The sequence below is a fragment of the Taudactylus pleione genome, unplaced genomic scaffold (assembly GCF_031769625.1).
Source record: "Taudactylus pleione unplaced genomic scaffold, aTauple2 ptg000518l, whole genome shotgun sequence".
Classification (NCBI taxonomy): Eukaryota; Metazoa; Chordata; class Amphibia; order Anura; family Myobatrachidae; genus Taudactylus; species Taudactylus pleione.
Window position 1 is genome coordinate 2,256,991 of NW_028284920.1, and position 24,067 is coordinate 2,281,057.

The 24,067-nt window shown below is 43.1% G+C and overlaps 1 protein-coding gene across 11 annotated transcripts in view; it reads right to left on the reverse strand.

The window, feature by feature from the left end:
• ANK3 (ankyrin 3) overlaps positions 1–24,067 on the reverse strand; it is a 716,972-nt gene that overhangs the window by 126,785 nt on the left and 566,120 nt on the right. For all 11 annotated transcript variants that reach the window (XM_088450469.1, XM_088450461.1, XM_088450460.1 and 8 more), the window contains 6 exons: positions 22,572–22,670; positions 19,602–19,700; positions 14,220–14,417; positions 12,651–12,749; positions 3,068–3,166; positions 1,934–2,032 (listed from right to left, as the gene is read on the reverse strand). In XM_088450469.1, the coding sequence (XP_088306595.1) occupies positions 1,934–2,032; positions 3,068–3,166; positions 12,651–12,749; positions 14,220–14,417; positions 19,602–19,700; positions 22,572–22,670 (693 nt within the window). The remainder of the gene's footprint in view (positions 1–1,933; positions 2,033–3,067; positions 3,167–12,650; positions 12,750–14,219; positions 14,418–19,601; positions 19,701–22,571; positions 22,671–24,067) is intronic.

Consider the following 24,067-nt stretch of genomic DNA (forward strand, 5'->3'; position numbering starts at 1 on the left):
AGGTGACGTGCTGTAAGTAACAACTCTCTGCCTGACATCCCCTGTTCTGTGCTTTCCAGGTGATGTGCTGTAAGTGACAACTCTCTACCTGACATCCCCTGTTCTGTGCTTTCCCGGTGACGTGCTGTAAGTAACAACTCTCTGCCTGACATCCCCTGTTCTGTGCTTTCCCGGTGACGTGCTGTAAGTGACTACTCTCTGCCTGACATCCCCTGTTCTGTGCTGTCCCGGTGACGTGCTGTAAGTAACGACTCTCTGCCTGACATCCCCTGTTCTGTGCTTTCCCGGTGACGTGCTGTAAGTGACTACTCTCTGCCTGACATCCCCTGTTCTGTGCTATACCGGTGACGTGCTGTAAGTAACGACTCTCTGCCTGACATCCCCTGTTCTGTGCTTTCCAGGTGACGTGCTGTGACTACTCTCTGTCTGACATCCCCTGTTCTGTGCTTTCCAGGTGACATGCTGTAAGTAACGACTCTCTACCTGACATCCCCTGTTCTGTGCTTTCCCAGTGACGTGCTGTAAGTGACTACTCTCTGCCTGACATCCCCTGTTCTGTGCTTTCCCGATGACGTGCTGTAAGTGACGACTCTCTTACTGGAAACGTTTATGTCAGCAATATTATTCTCTTACAATCACTGCCAGCTCAGAGCCATTGCCAAATTCAACAGTATTTGCAAAGAGAAATAACTGCTATGTGTCCTTACAGAAAGTACCCCTCCACCCCACCTATCTTTTGTCTATATAATCTTAACATTCCTTATGAAGTATTGAGTAAGCACACATTCTTGGTGAGTAAGCGCACGCCTCTTGCCGAGTAAGCACGCCTCTTGGTACACGTAAGCACGCCTCTTGGTGAGTAAGCACGCCTCTTGGTGAGTAAGCACGCCTCTTGGTGAGTAAGCACGCCTCTTGGTGAGTAAGCACGCCTCTTGGTGAGTAAGCACGCCTCTTGGTGAGTAAGCACGCCTCTTGGTGAGTAAGCACGCCTCTTGGTGAGTAAGCACGCCTCTTGGTGAGTAAGCACGCCTCTTGCTGAGTAAGCACGCCTCTTGCTGAGTAAGCACGCCTCTTGCTGAGTAAGCACGCCTCTTGCTGAGTAAGCACGCCTCTTGCTGAGTAAGCACGCCTCTTGCTGAGTAAGCACGCCTCTTGCTGAGTAAGCACGCCTCTTGCTGAGTAAGCACGCCTCTTGCTGAGTAAGCACGCCTCTTGCTGAGTTAGCACGCCTCTTGCTGAGTAAGCACGCCTCTTGCTGAGTAAGCACGCCTCTTGCTGAGTAAGCACGCCTCTTGCTGAGTAAGCACGCCTCTTGCTGAGTAAGCACGCCTCTTGCTGAGTAAGCACGCCTCTTGCTGAGTAAGCACGCCTCTTGCTGAGTAAGCACGCCTCTTGCTGAGTAAGCACGCCTCTTGCTTAGTAAGCACACCTCTTGGTAAACGTAAGCACACCTCTTGGTAAACGTAAGCACACCTCTTGCTAAGTAAGCACACCACTTGGTGAGTAAGCACACCACTTGGTGAGTAAGCACACCACTTGGTGAGTAAGCACACCTCTTGGTGAGTAAGCACGCCTCTTGGTGAGTAAGCACGCCTCTTGGTGAGTAAGCACGCCTCTTGGTGAGTAAGCACACCTCTTGGTGAGTAAGCACACCTCTTGCCGTGTCCCTGTCGGGTGAAGACGTCATGTGCATGTGCAGACTGGCCGTCACGCATGCGCATGACACAGCAGCCTGTCGCTGGCAGCGGCAAGATGCCAGCAACAGCGAGGAGTATACCGCCGAGGAGGGGCACGTTGCAGTACCTCGCCAGAGGGGTAATATACAGCTGGTATTAAGGTTAATTGTTAAATGGAGCCCTAAGTGTTTTATGACTTACTTTATAGATTAACAATCTTGTTTTCTTTATTAGAATTATAAATATTATAAACTTACCACAGTGACTTCATTAGGGGAGGCGCCATGCTGGAGCAGTACATTAATGATATGGGTATGTCCCTGCTGTGCAGCCTGGTGCAGAGGGGTATATCCATTCTGGAAAGGAGAAAAATAAACATTAGGCCTATTTACAGGAACTTTGCAAACAATCGTGAAAGACAATCTACACCCATAACAAGTGGTAAGTTTCTATACATACATCATTAGCAGAACATATAGGCACTGAACAGTTTTTATGCACGTTTAGAATTGTAAGAATGGGGAATATTTCTTGGGTAAATCGGGGAATAACGGTACAATCCATAGCCTTCTATAACAGTAAGAGATTATCAGAAAATATATGTAAAATGCTTTATTATCTGAGCTGCTTATAATGTGCTGTCCTCTCATTCATAACAGGGCTCCCTACCCAGAACCTCCATCACCCCCCATGTGCATAATAATATTTGTACTGCTATTAATTTAAATGATTGATTATTCTTTTCCTCACTTAGAAGTCAATGACAGCCTGTTCTACATAGCTTAATTACAGCCAATGTAGCCACAAGCTATGCTAAATGGCTTAACTTCATTCGGTATGCCGGGCGTCGGGCTCCCGGCGTAGGTATAATGACAGGAGTCGGAATTTCGACGCCTGTCATTAGTACCCTGTCGGGATTTGACAGTCGGGAAGCCGGCAGTCGGCATTTCGACCGACGGCTTCCTGACTGCATCCCGTTATAAGTTAGGCCATTTGTAGTGTGGGCATAATGAACTGACTGCAAAGGGGTATATTCCTGCTTTCAAATCAGCTGGACGGACCCCATTAATGTGCAAACCAAAAGTAACATTCTGTCTGTCAAATCTGATTTTTATCATTCACAATGATTGTTCTGCAGGCCACACACACATTGTGACATCGGGACACTCTGGGTGAAAAGGACCAAACAGATTTCACAGTTGGGTTCCCAGAATAATGATCCTCTGTCAGCCAAGAAACCATCCTATACTGTCTATCACCTGTCATGTACTTTAGTGCTATCAGAAAGTGAAAGCGTTTAGTTAAACAGCAAAAACACAAAAATACATAAAAACTAAAAGTACAAACTATGTGAAATATAAATGTCTCTTTAGTACACGCATGTCACCCACCTTGGTTTTGGCATTAACTTTAGCACCATGCTGGAGCAGGAAATTCACCATTTTAATGTTCCCATAGTGGCTGGCGACATGCAGTGGGGTGTAGCTCATCTGTAATACATCATAAAAAGAGACTTGATAAATATTTATCCTGGTCAGATCTCCCTTACTTATTCTGCATTCTGTGTGATTATTTTGCTTTTCTTCTACATTAATAAGCATGGAAACTCTTGGGTTGTTACATGTACAGAAGTTGTTTTTGGGCATGTTTTTATTGTATCTTCTGTATACATTACGCAGTTGTTTCTTGTATTAGGACTACTAATTTATCCCTAACCTTTGTTTTATTCTCCCTACGCAATTCAATGTTGCTGGTTATCAAAATAGTAAATAAGAAAAAGTGAAAAATAATACATTCATCTATTCAATTATTAACCACACGAGCTCTCATTGTGTCCAAACATGTTCCATGCCTTTAGCAGAATTCAATTCAAATCAATAATGTGTAATTATGTTATTCATAAAGGAACAATGGGAATAATGCAGAGCACAAGCTTTGATCTGTGTCTGCTATTGGCACAAGCAGTGGTAGTATCAATGTTATGTGCTCATGTGATTATGTATCTTGCTTTCACATTATGGATGACAATTGCCTATACACAGTGGATGAGAGACATACAGTGCAAAAGTGTAAGCATCACAAGCAGAGACGGTTTAAGAGAGGAGGGGGCCATTGTGCAGCCTCCATGTGCCCCCCTCCCCTTTATCGCTGGCGCAGTTGCAGAGTAGAGTCTATTGCACATGACATGCACAGGTCTCTGGTAACATGGTGCCCATATTACCTGTGATTTCTCTACTGTGCATGCACAAATCCATGAGAACATGGTGCAGCCGCCATTTTATCAGTGAGTTCTGCAACACTGGACTCCGCATAAGTATAATGTATGAGTGTAGGGTGTGCGGTGTGGGCCCCTCTAGACCCAGGAGCCCATGTAAGCCGCACACCCTGTACCCCATTATAGATACGCCCATGACCACAAAGATGTCCAGTGCCCTAACACTTCATGCCACTCCTTTCATTATATTAATTATACTTTTTGTTTTTGCAGAGCCGTAACTAGACTTTTTGCTGCCCTGTACCAGAGAGAGCATTGGCGCCCCTCATTTTTTAAATAAGGACTAAAGATAGTGCACCTGAAAAAGGGCCATGGCCTCATGGGGAAGGGCCAGGGAAGAGATAGGGGAGAAAAGAAGAGGAAGCTACAAGTAAGAATGATGATAAACAGGAAAATTGACAGACCCATACAGCGCCCCCTGCCCTGCGGTGCCCTTTGCCATGGCTCAGGTCGCACCACTCTAGTTACGACCCTGTGTTTTCGTCTATCATAAAGCTCAGTTTAGCTTAATTTCTAGCTGTAATGAATGATGAGGGAGAGGATGTGGGGACTGTCTTTACTACACGCGGACATTGTGTGATGCCCTGTTCATCACATTACTCGGCGTGTGCCTGTGAATGTGCTTCTTTGCTGTGCAGTACTGTACAACATGGTGAAGCAAAACAGGTCCCATTACAGAATAGGACAAGACCCAAGAACTGACAGCTCCGAGGTGCAAAACAGTCCATTTGTAGAGTGTATGTATCCATATGCTCCTGCACACGGCAAGTAACTCCCTTGAAAATCTCAACCTCTCTATCAGACTGCAATAATGTAGCTCAGAACACAGCACATCTGCACTGCAGCAACAAATTAGATGCACTGGTGCGGGTGCACTACTCCATTCTTTACTGGGATCCTCAGGAGGAATCTAGGAGCACTTGTGCAAATCATGGTGAACAGAGGGTCTATTTATTCTCTGTAAATGATCTCTAAAGGACAGATCCATTTTGTGGATGTTACCAATATTCATGACAAAGCAGACAACAAATTGTCTAAGAACTAGTGACCCATCTAATGCCCTAGCCATCAACAGACGTCCCGAAGGACATGCGCAGTCCCACCCACCATCTCCGAGTTGTACGCAAATCATCAGGTTTGCGTAGAACTCTGAATCAGGCCCTTAGGCTACAATGTGTGCAGGTGACTAGCTAACATTTTATATGCAGGGAACAAAGAACACAGGTGCACACTCTAAGTACTAAGAACAATGATACTCAAAATAATCCTGATAACTCTACAATTAAAATGGATTATAAGTGAGGTTCTTAGTACAAGTTTGGCCAAAAATGTTTCCCATCCACCACATCATGAGAGGGGTCCTGAACATCCCTAATACTAACACATTATGTCAATTTATCCAGAACTTACCTATCATAGTGCCCATTCTAATATGTAGACAGTAGGAACCTGTGCACCTAAGGGCAGATAGGTGGGGTGTATTTTGTACACTTGAAGGCTGAGACTCCTTCTGCTTAGTATTTGCATCCCACCCATCTGCCCTTAGGTGCTTTTAATCATTGTACTACAAGTCTTAGCATGGTTGCACCTCTTATTAGGTTTAAAATTAGAGTGTGCAGCCCAAGCCCCCTCCCCCTTTCTACCATTTTATATGGACAGATTATCTAAGATGAAATTACATATAAAACCAGATCTATGGCAGTTCCATCATCTATATTCATCTGTTGCCTTCCTATGAACTTTGATATTTCACTGCGCTCATCACTAAATGAATAAAAACACAAGGAAACAAAGCCAAGCGTGTATTAGGTCTTCCTGCTCCCACTAACATTGTACTATGTTCTGTGCCTGATATCACTGTCCACTTATACTAGTAACTAGACCAACCCAAACTGACTCCTTTCATCTTCTCATTCAAACCAATGCCTTTACCGACCCTTACACTTTCAGGCAGTTGTCTATTTACCTTTTATGGCCCTACATGAAGTGTTGGCAGTTTGTAAATACCTTAAAATAAAAAACATATTCCTCTCATTGCTGCCTACCCACTTGCCTGGCATGGTCGCATCAGAAGCAATCACACTAGGCTGGGCTTTCTCTGACATGATCGCATCTGATGTGACCAGTCAGAAACGGCCAGTGGGAGGCTACTGGAACACAATCTTCCAGCAGCCGCCAATCTCAGAGTCACTCTGCAGCCTTGGATCCTCCCCCTGCCCTGGCAGCTGTAGATAAGGAGCAACCGCCGGGTAAATAAAACTAAGAGCACGCTGTCCTCCATTCTCTCGCCCCCACTCCTCACTGCTACCATCTACCCCTACCGCCGCCTTAATAGAGGCAACCCAGGTGGTTCCCACACCCGATGGCTGCAGAGAGGAAGCAGCAGCCCCCGGGCATATGATATGAGCAGCCCGGCCTTCAATCACCTCCCGGCCGCAGCGTGCTGTCTTCCCACCCACTGATGTATGCCCAGTGGCTGCTTAGTGGAAGGAGCAGCTGTCGAGCAAATCGACCCAATCCACCCGCTCTCCTCCTCTCTCCCCAGTTAGAGGCTTCCTGGCGGCTGCGGAGAGGTTGGAGCAGCCGTCGGGCATATAGACACAAGTAGCTCGGCCGTCAATCCCCTAGCCTGAGCACGCAGCGTGCTGTTCTCCCATCCACTCATGTATGCCAGGTGACCTATATACACATAGCCCTGGCCATGTATATATATATATATATATATATATATATATATATATATATAGGAAAGGATGGCACTCACCAGTAGAATGGCAGCTTGTTTAATATATAAAAAAATAGGCTTACATACAGGCTACGTTTCGGTCCGCATATGGACCTTTCTCAAACAATCAAACCTTGAAAATCACATCGACAGTGAGGTACAGTTCCCCGTGAACAGAAGTCCTACTTACTTGACACCCGGCGTGCTCTTAAATGCTGTCTTCATGGCGCTGTTTCCCGCTTGCGGACCGTGTGCGTTAAACATGCTGGAACGCATCACCCAGAAGTCACGTGATGTCCGCCGTATACATAGCGGTGATTGACTACAAATCGTCACAGAACTTAAGTCTCAAGTGACAAACTCCCACAGGAGCCCGCCCAAGTACTGGCAACAGTCAGGGCACTTAATCATTACATACTAAAATTACTTAAATCGATTATTAGTAATATTAAGTATAATCATAGGGCTCAAACAGCGGCATATAATTAATTAGGGCCATAGAGAAAACAGCATTCCAATAGGTCAGTGAGTGTCAGTACTCTTATAACCCTTATATACCCATATCTACTATATATTAATACAACAAGTGACACAAACTATGCTAACTCAAATAATTCAACTAACAAACATACATCTATAATATACAGATATAGCAATAAAATCAATGTGTTAAAAATAACACTACACAGGGAAAAAAAACCCTAGTATAAATATCAGTGGAGTACTGTATTAACCCGAGCACATAATACTAGAAAAAATGACTTGTCACAAAATCTAGATATGGCAACATATCAACTTGGCAAAAAAGCACGAAGTGTATTGTGTTCATTTAACCCCTTCGGTGAAATCGTATCCAGTCTATGTATCCAACGTGCCTCAAGTTTATGTAGCATCAACTCACGATTGCCACCTCTTGGATGTGGCGGAACCCAGTCAATCAATCTACATCTCAGGGTTGATAGCTGGTGGATACTTCACTGACAATTTCTGGCTACTGGTTTATCCGATGAGCCTGAGGCAATGGCGGCAAGTATCGAGCTTCTATGGTTTGCCATACGCTCCCTGAAGTTCCGAGTCGTTAGGCCCACATAAACCAGTCCGCAAGGACATATAATCATATAAATGACGTGGTCCAATGTACAGTATAGATTATGCACAATCCTTATCGGTTTACCACTATGAGTGTGTGGAAATGTCACTCCTGTCAATAACGAACGACAGGTCACACAATTAGACCCTTTGCTGAAAAAGAATATGCAGCACCCACCAATAATGGCTTACAGGCGAGGCCCCAATTTAAAACAACTTTTGATGCGACCACTAAGCCAGCCCGATGATGGTCATAGTGATAATTGGCTGAAGTCAACAAGGAAGGGATGTTTCAGGTGCCCTAATTGCGTGACCTGTCGTTCGTTATTGACAGGAGTGACATTTCCACACCCTCATAGTGGCAAAAAGGATAAGGATTGTGCATAATCTATACTGTACATTGGACCACGTCATTTATATGATTATATGTCCTTGCGGACTGGTTTATGTGGGCCTAATGACTCGGAACTTCAGGGAGCATATGGCAAACCATAGAAGCTCGATACGTGCCGCCATTGCCTCAGGCTCATCGGATAAACCAGTAGCTAGACATTGGCAGAGAAGTAACCACCAGTTATCATCCCTGAGATGTAGATTGATTGACTGGGTTCCATCACATCCAAGAGGTGGCAATCGTGAGCTGATGCTACATAAACTTGAGGCACGTTGGATACATAGACTGGATACGATTTCACCGAAGGGGTTAAATGAACACAATACACTTCATGCTTTTTTGCCAAGTTGATATGTTGCCATATCTAGATTTTGTGATAAGTCATTTTTTCTAGTATTATGTGCTCGGGTTAATACAGTACTCCACTGATATTTATACTAGGGGTTTTTTCCCCAGTATAGACTGGATACGATTTCACCGAAGGGGTTAAATGAACACAATACACTTCATGCTTTTTTGGCAAGTTGATATGTTGCCATATCTAGATTTTGTGACAAGTAATTTTTTCTAGTATTATGTGCTCGGGTTAATACAGTACTCCACTGATATTTATACTAGGGTTTTTTTCCCCAGTATAGTGTTATTTTTCACACATTGATTTTATTGCTATATCTGTATATTATAGATGTATGTTTGTTAGTTGAATTATTTGAGTTGGCATAGATTGTGTCACTTGTTGTATTAATATATAGTAGATATAGGTATATAAGGGTACTGACACTCACTGTCCTATTGGAATGCTGTTTTCTCTATGGCCCTAATTAATTATATGCTGCTGTTTGAGCCCTATGATTATACTTAATATTACTAATAATCGATTTAAGTAATTTTAGTATGTAATGATTAAGTGCCCTGACTGTTGCCAGTACTTGGGCGGGCTCCTGTGGGAGTTTGTCACTTGAGACTTAAGTTCTGTGCCGATTTGTAGTCAATCACCGCTATGTATACGACGGACATCACGTGACCGGAAGTATTGTGACTTCCGGGTGATGCGTTCCAGCATGTGGAATGCACGCGGTCCGCAAGCGGGAAACAGGACCATGAAGACAGCATTTAAGAGCACGCTGGGTGTCAGGTAAGTAGGACTTCTGTTCACGGGGAACTGTACCTCACTGTCTATGTGATTTTCAAGGTTTGATTGTTTGAGAAAGGTCCATATGCGGACCGAAACGTAGCCTGTATGTAAGCCTATTTTTTTATATATTAAACAAGCTGCAATTCTACTGGTGAGTGCCATCTTTTCCCATATATTTCTGCTGATGTACCTTGGACCAAGGAGATACAGCTGATGTGCACCCCATCGATGTGTACTGACTATTGGTATGAGTGCTGAAGTATGGATTTATATTTATATATATATATACATACACACCTTAGGGATGGCCACTGACCATCGATGGTTTGCAAACCATTGACGGTCTATGACCAAAAACAAGTGGTTTTGAAATCGCTGACGAGCACATCGATGGCAGCCCCCAACTGATGTTACAGAAACATCAGTGGCTGTGGTCTCAAATAATAGGCTCCCGGCGTAGGTAAAATTACAGACATCGAGATATCGACGTCTGTCATTTAACCCCTTGCCGGGATTAGACAGTCGGGAAGCCGACGGTCGGGATTCCGTCCATCAGCTTCCCGACTGCTTCCCCATGGAAAGCTGTCTAAATTCTGACATGCTGGGTACATAAGAAAGTCAAGGGGTTCTTCACTGTAAGGGTAGACAATGATACTCATTGCCAGTGGAAGTGGTGGAGGCCTTTCTACAATAAATTGTATCTCTAGCAGTAACTTAGATTCCACTCCAAGGAATTATAGGGTCGGGGAGAAATCATTTACCCACCATGAGGACAAATTGGTAACTGCATGAATGAGATTTTCTTTTTGTCTTCCTACAGATCAACACAGCTATAACTTTATACTGAGGTTCAGGTTGACTGACATTTGTCCTTTCTTAGCCTTATTAATTATGCGCTTGTTTTTGTGAGCACTTATTTGGCCAACTATGTATGGAAATCTATAGACCTGGGCTGTATCGCCAACTATCCAGTCATAACTGCACTACAAGCAAAGAGTTGTCTTGTCCAGTGCGGTTCTAGGGGTGGGCCAACAGGGCAGTCGCCCGGGGCGCCGGCCCCTAGAGGGCGCCACTGAGTCCCCAGAAGGTAAAAAAAAATGTCCCATATTTGTTACCAGCGGGCACCCGGCTCCCTCCCTGCAGAGGCAGCCGACGCTCACTCCAGAGCTCCGGCTCCCGCATAGAGCACTATGGGAGGGACGTCATGACGTCTCTCCCATAGATCCGTGGAGCCGGAGCTCCAGCAGAGAGCACTATGGGAGGGACGTCATGACGTCTCTCCCATAGATCCGTGGTGGAGCCGTGGTCGGACCGGATGGCAGCGGACGCAGGAGCGGGGCCTAAGGTAAGTATTGTGTTTGAATTTTTTATTTTTCAGAAGGGAGGCATGTGGGCATTACTACTGGGGGCATGTCTATAAGGGGGCATTACTACTGGGGGCATGTCTATAAGGGGCATTACTACAGGGGGTATTACTACTGGGGACATGTCTATAAGGGGCATTTCTACTGGGGGCATGTCTATAGGGGGGCATTATTACTGGGAGCATGTCTATAAGGGGGCATGTCTACTGGGGGCATGTCTATAAGGGGGCATTACTACTGGGGACATGTCTATAAGGGGGCATTCCTACTGGGAGCACTACTATAGGGGGCACTAATGGGGGCATTCCAACTTTGGCTACTACTATTGGGGGCATTCCTACTGTGGGCACTACTATAGGCATTATTACTGGGGCTCTACTAATGTGGGCACTACTATAGGGGGCATTGCATTAGGGGCACTACTACTCAGTACTGTGGGCCTTGTGTATAAGGGGCACTAATTTGAGCATTGTGTAAAAGGGGCACCACTGTGTATCATAACATGAATAAGGGACTAATGTGTGGCGTAATTTGAAATGGGGATACTGTATTGTAAAGGGAATTACTGCATGTGGCATAATGTGTTATAAAAGCCATTACTGCATGTGGCATAATGTTTTATACAGGGCATTACTGCGTGTGGCATAATGTGTTATACAGGGCATTACTGCATGTGGCATAATGTGTTATAAAGGCCATTACTGCATGTGGCATAATGTGTTATACAGGGCATTACTGCGTGTGGCATAATGTGTTATACAGGGCATTACTGCGTGTGGCATAATGTGTTTATAAAGGGCATTACTGCATGTGGCATAATGTGTTATACAGGGCATTACTGCGTGTGACATAATGTGTTATACAGGCCATTACTACATGTGGCATAATGTGTTATACAGGGCATTACTGCGTGTGGCATAATGTGTTATACAGGGCATTACTGCGTGTGGCATAATGTGTTCTACAGGGCATTACTGTGTGTGGTATAATGTGTTCTACAGGGCATTACTGCACGTGGCATAATGTGTTATAAAGGCCATTACTGCGTGTGGCATAATGTATTTATAAAGGGCATTACTGCGTGTGGTATAATGTATTTATAAAGGGCATTACTGTGTAAGGCGCATTACTACACATGGCAATTATTCGCCACGAGGGGAGAGCTTGAGGGAAGCCCAGCACCTTCATAAGTGCTGGGCACGCCCCACAGTGTGATGAATTGGTGGTGTTCCGCAAGGACACGCCCCCTTTCCGGAAGCGCATGTGCTTTCAGCGCGTGTAGGGGAACGTCATCTACAAAAAGTGTTATTTTTTTTTTTTTGGGGGGGGGGGGGCCGCGCAGTTGTGAACTTTCGCCCTGAGCTCCACAATGTCTAGAACCGGCCCTGGTCTTGTCTAGAGAGCAGCAAAAATGATCTTACTAACGTATCTATTCTTCTTCTGAGTTTGGGTATACTCTGGGCCGTAGCAAGGCACTTCTATACCCTGGGTAAGCCCTGCCTCCCCCAGCACAAGTGACGTCATGATGTCAGAGAAGAGGGGGCTGGCAGCAGGAAGCACAACGCCGGACATGTCCTGTGGATGCATTGGCAGCTCTCCCATTGGCAGGATGACATTGAGCAAGCCAAATACAGGTGCCATTGGCGTAGTAACAGTGCCGCCCCCCCGCCTGGCATGCTGGGCGGCAGGCCTTTGGCCTTGAACACCTAAATACAGCCCTGGGTACACTGCCTACTACCTACCCTCTTATATACACATTTTCAAGCAAATTATTAGAAAACTTTCATACAATTACAAAATGATGACATTAAATAAAATACTACCCATTTTACTCAGACTACGGAAGCTCAATAATATTTATTTATAAATCTGAAGATCTGAATCATTTTGTGTAAATTGCGGTCACAGAACATGTTCATACAGAAGGCTTGATAATGAGACAGACTGTATTAGACTTGTAGACATCAGCGTATAGAGCATGTAAGAAATGACCTTTGTTGAGGAATCAGTGATTGCTCCGTTGTTGGACAGAACCTGCGCCACACTGACCCTGTCCTCCTGGGCCGCCAGATGAAGAGGTGTCAGTCCGCTCTGTAAACCACACAAACAAATCTCAATAATTAGCGCATCAATTAAATACCTATTTACAAGGTTTTTGTTGAATGTTTTTCAGTAACAATGGTCTAGTACAAATAATCTATTTTCTGAGTGTAATGCAGGTACACTATCTTGTATTGTAGGTACACTCTCTAACAACGTAAATCTAAGAGTATGTGTAAGAGACACCTTTTGACAGCCTACGTTGTCCAGAGTGCAATCATATACATCCATCCCCCCACCTGCACTATTTGGTCAATGGCGGGTAGATTTAAATCACTAGCTTGAAGAACTATTGGTATTAGTGATCTCCACCCTACAGATTATCAGCAGTAATGGCCGGGTCCTACAACAAGGTATAATGTCACAGCCGCTGACACTGTAATGTAGCATTTTGCATGCAGATATAACCACAGTCGCACACAGAATATAGGCATGTCACATATTATTTTAAACAGCAGAAGCTGCTTGTGCGTCCTATTTGCATCACTTTGCGAATAAGATGCATTTTAGGGGAAAAGTTGCACAAGAGACGATGTGCGGTACAGAGTCGTGCCACAGCATGACACAACTAGAAGAGCTGTTTGACGCGCAAGGAGGCAAGATGTATGTGGACACATCTATAATTATGGAAACTACAATGTAATATTTAGCGCTGATTAGGTTCTTAACAAGAAAATATGACTCAAATGTGGGCACACTGGCTTTATTGTAACTACTTTCTAACATTACCGCTCTCACTTTAGGGGAGATGTACTAAGCCTTGGGAGAGAGATAAAGTGGACAAGTTGCCAAAAACAACCAATCAGCTCCTAATTAGTTTGTGCTAAATAAATGACAGTTAGAAGCTGATTGGTTGCTTTGGGCAACTTATCCACTTTATCTCTCTTCAAGGTTTGGTACATCTCCCCCTGAATTAGGAAGTCCTAACTTTTTGGTCACATCCCAAAAATGGGTTAACATACAGCCCAAGGTGGGTCCACATTACATTATTTTTGCAAAAATACTTAGCTGCCAATTATATCTGAACTTAGTTAACTAATCTAACAGTGCACTAAACATGTAGACAGCGATATTTAATATACAATTAATTGAAAACGGTTTTATGATTTAATCTATGCCCCAGAGCAAAGCCTTATGATTTTCACAAATGCTGCTTAATGGCTATAGTTTATTGCACCATCCCTGGCTTATGGTTTTATGTGCGCCCAACCTCCAATCATGCTTTTTTTATATACAGTATATATATGTTTTTGCCAAGGACGAGAGAGAAATTTGCCTAAGGACCAAAGGAAGAAAGATAAAACTAGTGTTCCCAGTTTGTAGGGTGTCCAATGGTTTATACAGTCATCTGATCTGTTTTCCCATTTCTTTGGCACAGTTGTGAAACTAAGGACGACAGGGAAGTTTGGGTGGCAGGGTGGCACAACTGAAATGTACAAGTAACTGCAGTACTTGTAATACCTTGTTGCTAACATTGACATTAGCATTTCTGGTTAGGAGCAAAGACACCATATCCATGTGGCCCTCTTGAGCGGCAAGATGAACAGGGGCGATCCCTTGCTTGGTCATGGCATTGGCATCTGCACCATATTCAAGCAGGGTGGTAGCTATGTCCATCTGGTTTTTCTTTGCAGCGATGTGCAGTGGTGTGTAACCATTCTGTAAGGAGAGAGACACGGCTTGCAAGATATCCTCCAGGACATTGTCATTATGGAACAAAACAAGTAATGCAGCATAGTTTACAACCAGACAAGTAATATGAGAGGTACAAGAAGTCAATACATTCTATCTCAGTGATCCATTAGGCTTTACAGTAGGATCTTTGATATATTATATGTTAAGTCTTAGATAGTCAACCTCGGCCAGTTCTCTATATTGGGCCTCTATTATTAGCCATTTTTTGGCTTCTAAAGAGTCTGTATTGTTCTCTTCTATAAACTTACATCCAATATAACATGTATACATAACAATAAATTCACGTTGTTAAGTGCCTCATGTCTCAGTGATGTCACTAGTTCCTGCTGTATTGCAAGGCTCCCATCTCATGATGTTCAGTGCACAAAAGAGGCTGTTTGAATTTTGTGTAGATTTGGAACCACAATAAAGGGTTCTATTTTTATGGTGCCTTGAAAAGCTCCATCTCTGGTGAAAATAACTGTTTTTTGCTGAAGATGGTTTTGCTATATAACAAAGGCTACCTCCAGCAGTGGAAAGTGCCAAGCTTTGCCAGCAGTAGCCAAAGTCGAGGGTCTCCAGAGGCGGCTGCCCTTGCAAAGCATGAGGAAGCCTAGTTAGTAAGGACATCGGCAGTACAAGTGCAACCACTGTCCTGTGATAACTACCACCATCTCAGGAAAAAATCTCTATTATTAAGTCCTGGCTCCCAGTTCCACTGTGAATGCATGAAATATCCTAAGAATGGCTGACAAAGTGGTAAGAGTCTTCTTACCGCTGCCAGGAAGCATCACCAGAATGATAACCATTGATCAGCTGCTATGGCAAACTTTTTGGGTACATTGGCCTGATTTTTTTTGTCCTATTGGCCAATTCTGCTAGATAGGACCATAAATTATCAATGTCTCCTGATCTTTTAGTGTAGCAGGTGGTGATCCAAAACAAATGATGCGGATACTGTTAATATGTAATCAATCAATACTGCTGTATAAACTGCATTTGGAAGTCAGATTGCTAGGGCACTATCATCAACAACATCTATTTAATAATAGCTGAACTCCTAGCTTTCCCAGGCATATAATGGGATGTGACAGGGGTAATTTGAGGAATCTCACGGTGAGGGCAATTTAACAAATTAAGGTGACAGATAGAGGAGGCGATTATTTTAATCATTTATGTAGAAGGGAGGCTTTTTGGATATCCCAAATGAAAAGTCTGAGCCCACAAACTCTAAATGAGGAAGTTGAGCTAAATAAAATCTGAATGTCCTAGATATTAAATCTCGAAGGTGCTCGGCCTTGAGTTATAGAGTCATTATATTAAGACTGATTCTATGGTGTGTAAGATATGAAATAAGGCGTAATGTATGCTCTTTCTTCCTTCAAACTATTATTCTAGTGTGTAATAGTACTTTATTATTATTATAATATATCCTCCCCCTCTATTTCCTCCCTTTTGCAGGTTTCTTTTCTTCTTTTGTTAACTGTCCGATACTGAATTTATGTACAACAAAAATATAAAAATACTCTTTTTTTGGGATAAAATATTTAATCAATGGAATTAATAAACTGTAACATTAACCTATATAATATTGAATAAATATGGTGATAAGACTATCCATGTTTGTGGTTGTCGGTATGTTTCTATAACCAAGCACTTCGGTGTAGCACTATTATATTTTATTATTAGTGTATTTTAATAGCATTATTTTATTTTGCGTGTGTGTGTGTAAATGTATTTGATATCTACATAATAATTATGGTTTCATTACCACACACAATGTTAGTTTAATTTGAAAGATACTGTATGTCAAATTTCCAATGGAACTAATTATTATATAGATGATACATATCTCTTTTAGTTGGATAGAAGAATAAACGATGGATAGCAGCGATGCCTGTCACTCCTATGATGAAACCATTGCGTAATTCGGCGGAGAATTGCATCAGTGACTTTGCTTCCTGTGATACGCATCTGCGGCACATACTGACGGTGTTGTGATAGCGCAAGACTGGGAGGCATGTTAGTGTCCTGTAAAGCTTACGATCCAGCACTAACAGTGATATACACGGCAAGTCTAGCGTTGTAAGAGCGGATGCTGAGATCAGAGATTTCGGGGAATATTTATCAAGATCCCTTTTCATGAAACAAACTATAGTTTCTGCATAATTCTATGTATAATCGTTATGTACCAATAGCCTAATGCAGTAGAATTCATAGAAGTCTCCTGTAAAAGGCACTGCAGACTGCATTCTTAATTATTCTCAATGGGGACTGCAGTTTGTCTGCTTTGTACCAAGCTCTAAAAAGTGTAGCTTTCGGAGCATAGTCTTGAAGGCCACCGCCATTATTAGATGCTTTGTGCCTATGGAGGCATTTGGGGAGGAGAGGGATCTTGTAATCCCTCTCCCGCAGCCTTCATTCTCCTCCCAAGGATTTAGGAAACTGACACTGTGCGCATGGTCAGTGTCAGAAATTGTGGAGGAGTCTTTCGAAAATCTAAAAGACTCCTCCAATTTACCAGGAATAAATTCACAGGGAAAGCGGCTTTTTAAAGTGCTCTTCTACTAGACTTTTTCGATACATAGATGGGAATAATCCTATTAAAAATGATTGCTCTCGCTGCAACCAGGATTGTTAATAATCACGACACTGCCACAATTATTGTACATAGACCCCTACGGAACCATTTAATCGCTAACAATATATATGCTGTGAGGATCAATACTAGTGCCAGGTAGAGACATTTACAATTCCACTGCCAACTAAATATGCATAGTGGCTGACCGGAAGAGCCGTACAATACTCTCTTTGTGAAAGCGGCTGTTCATCCCGGTGATGCGGTGAATAGAATTTTGCTAAATTATCCATACTGCTGTACTAATATCTCCGCACAATGTAATAACTGGGCTTACTTATAATTAGAGATGTGCGTGGACCCCTGTGTTTTGGTTTTAATTCATCACCAAGTTTTGGTTTAGGTTTTGGCAAAACTACCCTCAAGTGTTTTGGTTCTCATTCGGATTTGGATTCCTTGAAAATCCCTAAAAATCACGTGAAAATTTTTTTTCCCCGATAAACCAGCTAACATCATATCATTTACACCTGTTTACATGCAATTTAAAATCCGAGTTTGGTTTGTAAATTCGAGATCCAAACTGACTCCTAACCTCAAAGTGATTCCGGACCATCTTGGTTTTGCCTTTAAAATGAATGCTGCTTTAAAAATATGAGAAGACTCGCAGGAATTCCCAGCATGTCCCTTGTTCCCAAGCTTACCAGCAGTGTCAGAGTAACAACAGGACAGACAGTGCAGTCACCCACACACACATAGCGCATGGGGGTCACTGTGACATATGTGAACTGGGGTTTCTATGTGGCATAATGTGAACTGGGGGAGCTACAGTGTGTTTAATGCATTTGTGGTGCTGGGAGTATTTTGAATAAAATCACCAGCATATTGTATTGACAATTTTATTGGGAGGGGCCCCCACAAGTTGGTTGCCCTGGGGTCCCCCCAAACTTTAGTCTGGTCTTGTTTCCCAGCACTCATGCCTTTTATTATCCTACCACTGTGAAATAAACTAGGAGTTCAGGAGTGATTTGGCTTCAGATGTGAGCTGAGGATCATGGACCTTTATCTTTAAAATAAACTAAAACTACAGTCTATCTCTAGCTGTAAAATAACTGGTTTCTGTGTGTTTTACTGTGGCTAGCTGACAGATCCTAATTAAACCAACCGTCTATATATAATACCCTGTTATCACGCAATCTATTTACTCCTATTTAAAGGTCAGTGTGGACCCTTCTCCCCCGAGCAGATATTAGATCTGCATGCACCAGCCTACAGATCATGTTCCACAGATACCCGGTGCCAAATGAATTCCACTTTTATTACTCACTACTTACAGTCTATGACAATATGACTGCTCAGAAGAACTCCTTAGCATTGATGTGTTAATCAATTGTGACAGAATTCCAATATAGAGGGAGATTTATCAAACCTTCTGAGGAGGATACGTGGTGGTGTTTCCCATAGCAGTCAATCAGATTGTAGCAGTCATTTAGCTAGTACATTCTTCAAAATGACAGCTAGGATCTGATTGGTTGCTATTGGCAACACCTCCATTTGTTCTCTTTAGAAAGTTTGATAAATCTTAGGCCCTCATTCAGAGCCGTACGCTCTGAGCAGAGCGCACGCTCTGAATGAGGGCCGCCCTCCATAATTATGGAGCATCCTCCTGGACGCTCGTATAGCTGTGGGTCACCACCCACAGCCTATACGAGCGTGCAGTTTGATGGCCGCGATGGTCTTGACCATCGCGACCATCGAAACTGCGAGCCGGAGCCTGCGGTTGAGTTTTTCAACCGCAAGGCCCGGAGTGATTTTGGCTCTATCAGAGCCAAAATCACTCCCACTGACATCACTAGTGATGTCAGTGGGCCGGCTTCTGACGGTAGGCGTTCCCTTGGGAACGCCCCCGTCTGGGAGGCACGCCCCCGGCACGCCCACCAAAGGGGGCGTGCTGTCAATCAACATCGACAGCACGCCCCCTTTGATCAGACACAGCGAGCGAAGGAAAGTCCTTCGCTCGTCGCGTCTGGCGCATGCGCACGACGGAGCTCCCGCCGTCGTGCGCATGCGCAGTGCACAACATCGACCCACTTGCGAGCGGACAGCCGCTTGCGAGTGGGTCTGAATCAGGCCCTTAGAGTCAAGATAATTAAAAAGTCCATATCTACTTACCCATGGCTATTTGGAATGATGCACTGTATAAATAATCATGTTAGAAATTACAGTAAGTAACTATGTACATCAGAGCATCCTCGCTGATTTTGGCTGCAGGACCAGGACTAGGAGTAGACAGAATAGGTAACTACATTAGGGCCCAGCAGCACTAAATACACTACATAATAATGCTAGATAATGCAAATTCCTTCTTATTTCTATTTTGAAACATGTTTATGTGGCTACTCTTTGTTACTTTAAAACACAGCTGAGATTTAGCAAGAGATAACGTCATCATTATATTGTGAGTCACCAAACAGTCCCAGAATTGCCTGGGTATTAAATAGAGATTGGGAAATACGAATAGCACAATCTCCATAAGAGGGAAATGATCCCCAATGCTCTGGTATACACAGCTTATTTCATATTGGATTCTTTACCTTTGCAGCTCCGTGAGGTGATGCACCTTTATCCAAGAGTAGCAGCGCCACTTTCTGGTTATCGTAATGTGCCGCAACGTGCAGTGGAGTTAAACCACTCTATAAAACATGCAGAAAGACTTTATATTACACAAAGTGTGCACACTAACTTTGTGATGTGCAATAAGGATTGTGTAAGTAGTAGCTTGTGTAATAATACAAGATTACTGTATGTGCTACACTGGTAAAATGTAAAAACATCAACAGATTTTGGGCTACTTTTATAACAGTTGATTTCAGGTGGGCAGAGTGATTGTTTCTGGCCAATTTAGAGAGAAAAGAGGACCATGTGCAGCCTCCATGCATCACCCCCCTTCCCCTCCTAACTGGGGTAGTTGCAGAGTAGATTCTGGCACTGTGCTGGGCATGCACAGGTCTCAGGAACATGGCGCCTGTGGCATTTTCAGAGTGATTTCTGCAGAGCCAAACTCCGGACCGGTAAGTATAATCTACGGGTAGAGTGTGTGATGTGTGGGCTCCCCTGGACCCAGGGGCCTGTGTGCACTGCACACCCTGCACCCAATATAGATATGCCCATGTATAGCGTTCTGCTACAGTTTATCCTGCATAATCTGTCATGTGACTTGTTTAATCATATAGTATAAACATTTCTACTAATGCTGGGCATACACGGCCAGATAAAATGCCTGTCAAACCGACAGACATTTTATCTGGCCGGCTGCCAGCCGCAGATGTCGCCGGCATACACTGTGAGATTTCTCTCACAGTGTATTCGGCAGACATCTGCGCTCCGCCCCCGGGGGAGGAGACATTTCCCTGTTCCTTCCGTAGGAAGGAACACAGGAAATATCGGTCGGCCGCGGCTGGTCATACACTGCCCGATGCGGCCGACAGTTTAACGGGAAATTATTGCATCGGACGGGCATGCTGGACAATCCGGCATGCCCGACCGGGCAATATTTAACCCTCAGTCGCCCCCCCACACGCTACAATTATCAGGGCGATCCGCCCATACCAGGCGGATCGCCCCGATAATTGTAGCGTGTATGCCTGCATTATATTTTAAAGACACAAATAAAAACAGAGTAACAAACCAAAATCCTGGGGGTAATGGACGGACAGCGGTGATACATATGAATCATGCCCGACTGTCCGTCCATTACCCCCGGCTGTGCCACAGGGAGGCTCTAAGCCGGACGCCCACTGAGATGTTATTACCAGCGGGCGCCCGGCTCCTTCCCTGCAGCGCCGCGTTAGCCAGAGGCTTGAGTTTTCCTCTAAACTCCAGCTTCCGCCTCTCTCCATCTTTCCCATAGTTCAGAGGAGCAGCCGGGTGGACAGGACGGCGGCGGATGCAGGAGTGGCGATTAAGGTAAGTGGGTTTTTTTTTTTGTACAATCGGCACTACAGGGCCGTTATATGGGGGCACTACTACAGGGCTGTTATATGGGGGCACTACTACAGGGAAGTTATATGGGGGCACTACTACAGGGCCGTTATATGGGGGCACTACTACAGGGCCGTTATATGGGGGCACTACTACAGGGCCGTTATATGGGGGCACTACTACAGGGCCGTTATATGGGGGCACTACTACAGGGCTGTTATATGGGGGCACTACTACAGGGAAGTTATATGGGGGCACTACTACAGGGCCGTTATATGGGGGCACTACTACAGGGCCGTTATATGGGGGCACTACTACAGGGGCATTATATGGGGACACTACTATATGATTTCCTTCCTTTCAAATCAAGGGGGTAACGTCGGCGTATCTAAATATATTTTGGGGTAAAAGGTAAAATAGTTCCCTGACCCCTGGCTTAGTAAATTGTTTTAGGGAGCAGTGCTTCTGCTTTTGTATAATTAAGTGTTTTCTATTTTTAGAAAATAAAATATGGCTGAAGCTGTGTTTGTATAGTATTCAGCTATTAGAGACCATTATGTAACAAACAGGAGAACATTACAGTTGGATTTGTATAACATAGTTTGGCCTTCATGCAAGTGAGCAAATGCAATTCACAAGGGGATGAAGGATATTAAGCATTGCAACAGCAAAACCTATTAGTCCATTTTAAATAATCTTATTGCATTTTTCTTATATAACCTAGTTTAAAGTGATAGCAAAGCATTATGCTGACGCGTTCCTCCTATGGTTAGGGTCTGGTAGAAACACAAAGGGCGATTTACCTATCGCAAACACTGTGAACTCACAATGATACTATGCGTGCAGGTGCGCCTACTTGTTCCACTGGCGCATTTCAAGTTGCACTATCACTGCATGCTCTTTGGAATTACCCCCAGAAAATCAACCTACTCCTAACTCTGAGGGGTTTATTTACTAAAGTGCGAGATTTTAGAAGTGGAGATGTTGCCCATAGCAACGAATCAGATTCTACTTAAAATTTATCTAGCACCTTGTAGAAGATAATAGCTAGAATCTGATTAGCTGCTATGGGCAACATCTCCACTTCTAAAAACCTGCACTTTAGTAAATATATGGATGCATCCAAAAATGTTTATAAAGGAAAGAGTGCAATATCACTTCAAGGGCCGAAGGTTTTTGCTCCAGCAAATGTGCTCTCCAGCAAAGTGCAACACGGAAGGTGCAAAATGCTTCACATCAAAATGATATCCAAATGAAACTCTCTGTGCTCTCCCATGATGTAGGAAATGCCCCTAAATGCACCCGCTTCACCCTTTATTTCATTTACATACTCTTGTCTACTAACCACAATCTCCTTTTTGCATATTGGTGCATATATGCTACATTTGTATTCCTTTCACCCCAGGTTATATTATGTATAAGTGGTAGATGGACAACAGGCCATTTGTGCTGTAGTTTGCAGTTTGTAAATGGCTGGAAGAGTGTGATTTTCAGTTCTGTATAATGCTGTATGTGGATGGCAGCCTTTGGATTGTTATTGCTGTGTTACAAAATCTATAGTTGGGAGCCAGATCTGTACTCACCTTCCCAGCAGCATCCGGTGATGCGCTCTTCTGCAACAGTAATTTGGCTACTTCTATCTTTCCATATTTTGCAGCGACGTGCAGAGGAGTAAATCCTTTCTGCAAATACAGGGTTCATGAGCGGTCAAACAGGTTCTCCTTAAGCAAAGCCAAAACCATTTCAACAATAACCATAACATTGTCTTATCACTACACAAGAACATAATGAGGCACATAAACGAGTCAATAAAATTACTATATGGTCATTTGAAACATTCTATTTTACAAGCATCAGACTGTCCCGGGGCAGCTCCATCAGCTTAACTGATAATTGTGTCTTGTTCCCACCTTTACATACCTCACTACCTAGCCATTCCTAGGCAGCAACAGAAACTCCAGCCATACTACCTCATATATAAAGTACTCTATGCATATTATATATACAATAATATACATATATATTTAACAAAATATACATATTATATATACAATGATATAGATACTATGTATACATATATATATATATATATATACATACACACACATTCACACTATAATATACATCTTACATATACAATATACATCTTATATACATGATAATTTACCTAATATATAAAACATACATTATATATAATACATTATATAATACATATACATATATATATATATATATATATATACACACACACACACACATACAGCAACGGAATGGCGGCACTCAATTCAAAGATAACTATTCTGCAGGCAGGTTGATCACCAACGTTTCATTACTCTTTGTATTTTCATCAGGGTGCATAAACACACATACGTACACACTATAATATACATCTTATATATACATCTTATACATACAGTAAAATACATCCTATATAAATCACATACCTATTATATATATTAAACATTATATATATATATATATATATATATATATACACACACACACACACTTATTATTATTATTTATTTATTAACAGTTTCTTATATAGCGCAGCACATTCCGTTGCGCTTTACAATTTGAATCAACATTAACATTATACTGGGTTGTAAAAGACATACATACATAAAAGACATACATAAGGGTAAGAGGGCCCTGCTACCAAGCTTACAATCTATAGGGAAATAGGTGTTGATACACAAGGATAGGTGCTACATATTGCAAATTGGTCCAGCCCGATTGCAGATGTTCTTGGTGGGCTGTATAATCCAATCACACTGGAAAGTTGGCCTAGGGTTAGGAGGATGTTACATTGAAGAAAGAGAAGATGTGATAGGTGTTTACTATAAGAAGAGAATTAGATAGGGAGCTATAAAAGGTTAGGTGGGCGGTCCTGGAATCTGATAAGCTTGTCTGAAGAGGTGAGTTTTAGAGAATGCTTGAATGTTTGGAAACTAGTGGAAAGTCTTATTGTGCGTGGGAGGGTATTCCACAGGGTGGGTGCAGCCCGAAAAAAGTCCTGTAACCATGCATGGGAACAAGTAATGTGCGGGCATGAGAGACGCAGATCTTGTGCAGAGCG